This window comes from Nansenia antarctica (genome assembly GCF_963989245.1).
Source record: "Nansenia antarctica genome assembly, chromosome: 2".
NCBI classification, from domain to species: domain Eukaryota; kingdom Metazoa; phylum Chordata; class Actinopteri; order Argentiniformes; family Microstomatidae; genus Nansenia; species Nansenia antarctica.
Window position 1 is genome coordinate 34,174,814 of NC_137675.1, and position 7,470 is coordinate 34,182,283.

Sequence of the window (7,470 nt, forward strand, 5' to 3'; positions counted from 1 at the left end):
AATAACAACCACTCACACCCGCATTAGATTCAACCTTTCTGTCATTGCCCGTTTCAAAATTACCCGTTTGGACTATTGTAAAAGTCTCCTTTCTGGTCTTCCGAAAGAAGCTATTGGCCAGCTGCAATTAGTCCAAAATGCAGCAGCGAGAGTTTGAATCAAAACAAGCAGAAGAGCTCATAACTCCCATTTTAGAGACTCTACACTGGCTTCCTGTTAAGAATAGATTTAAAGATTCTTCTGCGTGTTTCTAAAGCTCTCACTGGCACAGCACCAGAATATCTGAAAGACCTTTTGCTAGCATATCAGCCCAATAGAGCTCTCAGGTCTTCTGCTAGCATATCAGCCCAATATAGCTCTCAGGTCTTCTGACGCTGGTTTTCTCTGTGTACCACATGTACAGTACAAAAGAAGAGATTTGGTGAGGCTGCATTCTCATTTTATGCACCCAAATTGTGGAATGCACTGCCAGTTTACATTAGGGATGCAACCTCAGCAAATATGTTCAAGTCAAGACTAAAAACCCTTCTTTTTAATATTGCCTTTCAATGACTATAAATAATTAGAATATGATAATATAATGATTAAAGCACTTTGAGCTGCAACGTTTGCAGGAAAAGTGCTATACAAATCAAAGTTATTATATTATTATTATTATTGCACAGAGTCCAAGAAATGTTTTTTTTGCTCTAGGCACAGCATCAGCCATAGTCAGCACCCCTGGAGCAATTACGGGTTAAGTGCCTTGCTCAAGGGCACAACGGCAGTGGTAGGCACTAGACACTTTAGATATGATGCCAGCAACCCTCCAGTCATCAGCTCACATGCAGCTTTCTCCTGAGGCGGGGATCAAACCAGCGACCTTCCGATTGCTAACCAGCCTCTCTAGCTTCTAGGCTACCGCCGCCCCCATCTTATAAGGTGTGGCTCTGAAATGTGTGGTGTGCAAGTAGCAAGTGTAGTTGCAAAATTCCCGTAAGATTGGGAAACATTCTGCTAATTTTATATGGAAAACCCTATAGAAACTTTGGAAATTAGCAGAAAGTTTCCCAAATGTATGGGAATTTTGCACCCCTAGTGCAAGCACTGGGCGTAAGGGCTGTGGGAGGTGACTGATGGCAGGTAAAGCCAAAGTCTGTGCATCAGGAGTTTTTCCTCATCTTTGTTTTGGGTAAATGAAGGCCAAGTTTGATGCATCAGTCCACCAGACCTTCCGAGCGTTGGGCAGTAATGTCTGGGAACCAGATTATACGTTCGTAGACCTGGGTCAGATTCAGTGCTCTGCATCAGTAATGGTGATACTCTGCCCCGCCTGTACTGCAGCCATCTTCAGTTGTCTGTTTGTTTTTAGGTCTTTTTGCCTTAAATCTTATCCTCAGGAAATTACTTGCAGGTGCCATTGGATTTCTTTGGATTGTATTTTAAGTTTGACTTGGCCAGTCAAGAACTTCCCAGTTTTTGGCCCTGAAAAACTCCCTAGTTGCTATGGCAGGATGTTTTGGGTCACTGTCTTGCTGGATGATGAAGCACCATCCAATGAATTTGGAGGCATCTGCTTGTACTTGAACAGACAAATTAATTAATTATTTCAGAATTCATTCCTTCTGCTGCCATCAGTAGTTACATCATCAATTAAGACAAGTTTGACAGGTCTTGACACATCTCTTTGGTCCTCATTTGGTCCAATCAATATTAGACATTGACAGCTTAGGCATAGGGGGGACTATGTATAAAACGTGTTGTCATTTGTAAATGGTGAAACCAATCTGTACACAAATAGCATCAAATCAAAGTTGAGAGTCTCTTTAACCTCATAGTAGTTTAAGCTTAATCAAGCACAACACAAAACCTTCAAGTATTTATTATGTATTTGACCCAGGCCTGAGCCATTGTATTTTCCCCCAAAAAATGTTTTGCTCTGTTTCATATCCTTTGTTCAGTAAATGGGAACTCGGGCGTCACCAGAAACCCCAGCATTTGTCCAGTTTCAAGTTGTTTGGCGTTTAAAGGTCATTTCACACAGTGTGTCGATACACTTCAGAAGAAGGAAACATCGTGGTCACAGACGGTAAACAAAAACGATGGCCATCGTAAACAACAGAGACAAATAAATATCATATAAAAGCCATTATCACGGTTTTAGGCTAATCGTGTGTGTGTGTGTGTGTGTGTGTGTGTCGCCATTCTAGTGTCTGAACAGTGTGTGTAATGTTCCATGTTGGATATGTAGATGTTTGTTCTGGCCCGTAGCTGAGGGTTCCTGCCCTCTCGGCCCCTTCCTCAGGCCTGGGCTATTTGTGGGGCATTGTGGGATAGCCCTGCTGGAGCCCTGGGGGCGGGGGGGGGGGACGGGACGGACGGTGACGGGACAGTGGGTGGCGGTTCAGGAATCTGCTGAGTCATCATGACTGGTCTCATGATGATTGCTCAGCGGCTGCAACAATGACTGCCCTTCATCTGGGGCTGCTCTGTGTACACACACACACACACATACATACACACACACACACACACACACACACACACGGTCCCGTCACAGGCAGTGCTACAGGAGAGCTTCTTCACATCAGCCTCTGCATGTGTGTGTGTGTGTGTGTGTGTGTGTGTGTGTTTTCTTATGTTAATTTGCCCTCCTCATCCTGTTGGTCTTCTCATCTTTCATCTTTGCATGTCTTTCTGTGTGTGTGTGTGTGTGTGTGTGTGTGTGTGTGTTTTCTTATGTTAATTTGCCCTCCTCATCCTGTTGGTCTTCTCATCTTTCATCTTTGCATGTCTTTCTCTGTGTGTGTGTGTGTGTGTGTGTGTGTGTGTGTGTGTGTGTGTGTGTGTGGTAATTGACATTGTGCTTTGCTTGTTGCTCTGGTGTTGTGAGACTGGTGCTCATCGTAGCATCCAGCTCCTGCTGTCTCTGCACCTGGATCTGTATTCCCTCTACCGCTCAGTGTTGCCAGATTGGATTGTTTTCCAGCCTAACCACAGTCTAAAAACCGCCCAGTGTGATTAAGTAGCCCGATTGGGCGGGAATATGCCCAATTTGGCAACACTGCTACCGCTACCCTTCTCCCATCCACTCACCCAGACACAGCAGATTGTGTGTGTGTGTGTGTGTGACTGGTTTTACCCTGGACTGTTTCCTCATACTCGCATCTCTCTCCCATTGCCCCCCCCCCGCCAGCCAATGAGAGAGCCTCTCTAGAAGTCACAACATGGGCACGGCCTCCATAACCACAAGGAAACAGGAAGTTGAGGAACTCGTCAGAAAGAGAAAGTGTGTGCGTGTGTGTGTGGCGTTCCCTGAGATCTGGTGTGTCAGCGAAGCGTGTGTGAGTGTGCCCCCGTCTCACGTAGTCACTCTATGTGACTGACCAGCAGACCGTTAAAAGCTTTAGTTGTGGTCGGTGCTTATAAAGCGTCTGTACTTGACTCTCAGGCCTGGTTGAGCCTAGTTGGGCCTGGTTGTCCTGGGTGAACACACCTCTAACCGCTCCTCGATGCTTCCGCAGGTCTGTTCAGGAGGAAGTGGCTCTCGTGGCATGACGACCACTAACAAGGGAAACAAGGCCTTGAAGGTGAGAGTAAGACGACTAAACACACACACACACACACACACACACACACACACACACAACACCTCAAATGGAACACCAACACAGACTACATCACCAAAAAAGCCCACCAACGACTGTTCTTTCTCAGACAGCTCAAAAAATTCAAAGTGAAACAAAACCTCCTCCTTCAGTTCTACACCGCCATCATTGAGAGCATACTCACCTCATCCATCACAGTTTGCTATGGCAGCTCGGACAGTAAATCACGGAAAGAACTACAGCGAATAGTAAGGAAATCATCTAAGATCATCGGCACCCCTCTCCCATCAGTTGAATCACTATATCTCAAACGCACTACAAATAGAGCAAATCAAATGACCTCTGACCCCTCCCTCCCTGCTGACCCCTCCCACCCTGCTGACCCCTCCAACCCTGCTCACCACCTGTTTCAACTGTTGCCCTCTGGACGGCGCTACAGATCCCTGGCCACCAAAACATCCCGTTTCAAAAACAGTGTTTTCCTCTCTGCTATAAGGACTCTCAACACCTGTCTCACTGCACTAACCCTGCCAGATGTACTGCACTTTATAGTTGTAAATATTGACAGATTTTGTCTTGTGGTTATGTGTGTACATGTCCATTGTGATAGTCATGTGCAATGTGTGTATGTTTGATGTAACTGACACTGCTGTAATGAGCTTTTCCACCTGTACCGAATACAAATTCCACCGACCTAGGTCGTGTGGTCATTAAACAATTCATTCACCTCTGTCGGGCACCTGCTCTCTAAGTTGCACTGGCACAGCACCAGAATATCTGAAAGACCGTTTGCTAGCATATCAGCCCAATAGAGCTCTCAGGTCTTCTGATGCTGGTTTTCTCTGTGTACCACATGTACAAAAGAACAGATTTGGTGAGGCTGCATTCTCATTTTATGCACCCAGATTGTGGAATGCACTGCCAGTTTACATTAGGGATGCAACCTCAGCAAATATGTTCAAGTCAAGACTAAAAACCCATCTTTTTAATATTGCCTTTAAATGACTAAATGATTAAATTATGATTATATAATGATTGGAGCGCTTTGAGCGGCAACGTTTGCAGGAAAAGCGCTATACAAATAAAAGTTATTATTATTATTACACACTCTGGTCCAGACACACACACACACACACTCACACACAACACCTCTGTCTGGCACCTGCTCTCTTAAGTTGGACAGACAACAGAACTGTCGCGTCCGTCCATCTGCCAAACTCTCTACCTGTCTCACTCCATCACTCCACTTTTCCTCTCTTGCCCCTCCCACCCTCCATCTCCCCTACCTCTTTCCCTCCCTCCCTCTCTCCCCTTCCTCTCCCTCCCTTTCCTGCACTCTCTTAACCTCTCTCTCCTCTCTCCTTCCTTCCTGCCCTCCCTCCTCCCTCCCTCCCTGCCGCCCTCCCCTCCCGCCCCCCAGGTGAAGCGCGAGCCGGGGGAGAATGGCACCACCCTGACAGATGACGAGCTGGTGTCCATGTCGGTGCGGGAGCTGAACCAGCACCTGCGGGGGCTGACCAAGGACGACATCCTGGGGCTGAAGCAGCGCCGGCGCACCCTGAAGAACCGCGGCTACGCCGCCAGCTGCCGCGTCAAGCGCGTCACCCAGAAGGAGGAACTGGAGCGGCAGAAGGCCCGGCTGCAGCGGGAGGTGGACAAGCTGGCGGAGGAGAACGCCGGCATGCGGCTGGAGCTGGATGCGCTGCGGTCCAAGTACGAGGCGCTGCAGATCCTGGCGCGGACGGTGGCGCGGGGTCCCGGTGGCGGGGGGGCGGGGCTGGGGCCGGTCGGGGGGGTTGCGGGGCTGGGGGCCGCAGCGAGGGGCTCACATACCGGGCCTTACCCGTCTGTGATCGGGCCTCACATACCGGGGAAGGGAGCCACGGGGGCCACCAGCGTGATCACCATAGTCAAGTCGAAAACGGACGTGCGGTCTTAGTCGCCGGGGCAGGGTGAGGGAGGGAGGGAGGGAGGGAGAGGAGGGATGGAGAGGGGGTGGGATATAGGCGGAGAGGTGGGATGGAGAGGGGGTGGGATATAGGCAGAGAGGGGGGCAGGAGGGGTTGTCAGGATGGACATGGGCAGGCGTGGGAGTGATCCTCTCTTCCCCAGCTCCTGTTCTTCATCTGCACTGGTCTGGAACATCTGAAGCTCCTCCCAGGCCTCGCCACGTGACCTGTGTTCTCTGATCAGGGTAGGTGGAGGAGAGGCTGTGACCTGTGTTCTCTGATCAGGGTAGGAGGAGAAGCTGTGACCTGTGTTCTCTGATCAGGGTAGGTGGAGGAGAGGCTGTGACCTGTGTTCTCTGATCAGGGTAGGAGGAGGAGAGGCTGTGACCTGTGTTCTCTGATCAGGGTAGGAGGAGGAGAAGCTGTGACCTGTGTTCTCTGATCAGGGTAGGTGGAGGAGAGGCTGTGACCTGTGTTCTCTGATCAGGGTAGGAGGAGGAGAGGCTGTGACCTGTGTTCTCTGATCAGGGTAGGAGGAGGAGAGTCTGTGACCTGTGTTCTCTGATCAGGGTAGGTGGAGGAGAGGCTGTGACCTGTGTTCTCTGATCAGGGTAGGAGGAGGAGAGGCTGTGGCCTGTGTTCTCTGACCAGGGTAGGAGGAGGAGAGGCTGTGACCTGTGTTCTCTGATCAGGGTAGGAGGAGAAGCTGTGACCTGTGTTCTCTGACCAGGGTAGGAGGAGGAGAGGCTGTGACCTGCGTTCTCTGATCAGGGTAGGTGGAGGAGAGGCTGTGACCTGCGTTCTCTGATCAGGGTAGGAGGAGGAGAGGCTGTGACCTGTGTTCTCTGATCAGGGTAGGAGGAGGAGAGGCTGTGACCTGTGTTCTCTGATCAGGGTAGGTGGAGGAGAGGCTGTGACCTGTGTTCTCTGATCAGGGTAGGAGGAGGAGAGGCTGTGACCTGCGTTCTCTGATCAGGGTAGGAGGAGGAGAGGCTGTGACCTGTGTTCTCTGATCAGGGTAGGTGGAGGAGAGGCTGTGACCTGTGTTCTCTGATCAGGGTAGGAGGAGGAGAGTCTGTGACCTGTGTTCTCTGATCAGGGTAGGTGGAGGAGAGGCTGTGACCTGTGTTCTCTGATCAGGGTAGGAGGAGGAGAGGCTGTGACCTGCGTTCTCTGATCAGGGTAGGAGGAGGAGAGGCTGTGGCCTGTGTTCTCTGATCAGGGTAGGTGGAGAAGCTGTGACCTGTGTTCTCTGACCAGGGTAGGAGGAGGAGAGGCTGTGACCTGTGTTCTCTGATCAGGGTAGGAGGAGAAGCTGTGACCTGTGTTCTCTGATCAGGGTAGGTGGAGGAGAGGCTGTGACCTGTGTTCTCTGACCAGGGTAGGAGGAGAAGCTGTGACCTGTGTTCTCTGACCAGGGTAGGAGGAGGAGAGGCTGTGACCTGTGTTCTCTGATCAGGGTAGGTGGAGGAGAGGCTGTGACCTGCGTTCTCTGATCAGGGTAGGAGGAGGAGAGGCTGTGGCCTGTGTTCTCTGATCAGGGTAGGTGGAGGAGAGGCTGTGACCTGTGTTCTCTGATCAGGGTAGGAGGAGGAGAGGCTGTGGCCTGTGTTCTCTGATCAGGGTAGGTGGAGGAGAGGCGACAAGCAGAGGAAGCGCCTGAGCTCTGTTTAAGATGCAGCTCCTGGTCAGTGCAAGGTCCTAGTAGAGGCCAGGGGAGGCTAGGGGAGGTAGAAGGACGGAGGGATGGGCTCACTGGAACGCACGGAATGGAATTAGGAATGGTATTAAAAATTATTTATGTATTTTTCTACATTGTAGATTAATACTGAAGACATCAAAACTATGAAAGAACACATATGGAATTATGTAGTAAACAAGAAAGTGTTACGTTATTTTATATTTTAAAAATATAGCCACCTTTTGCTTTGAGA

At 49.9% G+C, this 7,470-nt stretch overlaps 1 protein-coding gene across 1 annotated transcript; it reads left to right on the top strand.

Moving 5' to 3' along the window:
• Window positions 1-3,533: 3,533 nt before the first annotated feature.
• On the top strand, window positions 3,534-5,526 carry LOC308151054 (transcription factor MafK-like; the record flags this gene model as incomplete). The annotated part of the gene is made up of 2 exons (XM_080523869.1): window positions 3,534-3,569; window positions 5,008-5,526. 2 exons carry the CDS (start codon window positions 3,534-3,536, stop codon window positions 5,524-5,526), a joined length of 555 nt encoding a protein of 184 aa, XP_080379995.1.
• Window positions 5,527-7,470: the final 1,944 nt, after the last annotated feature.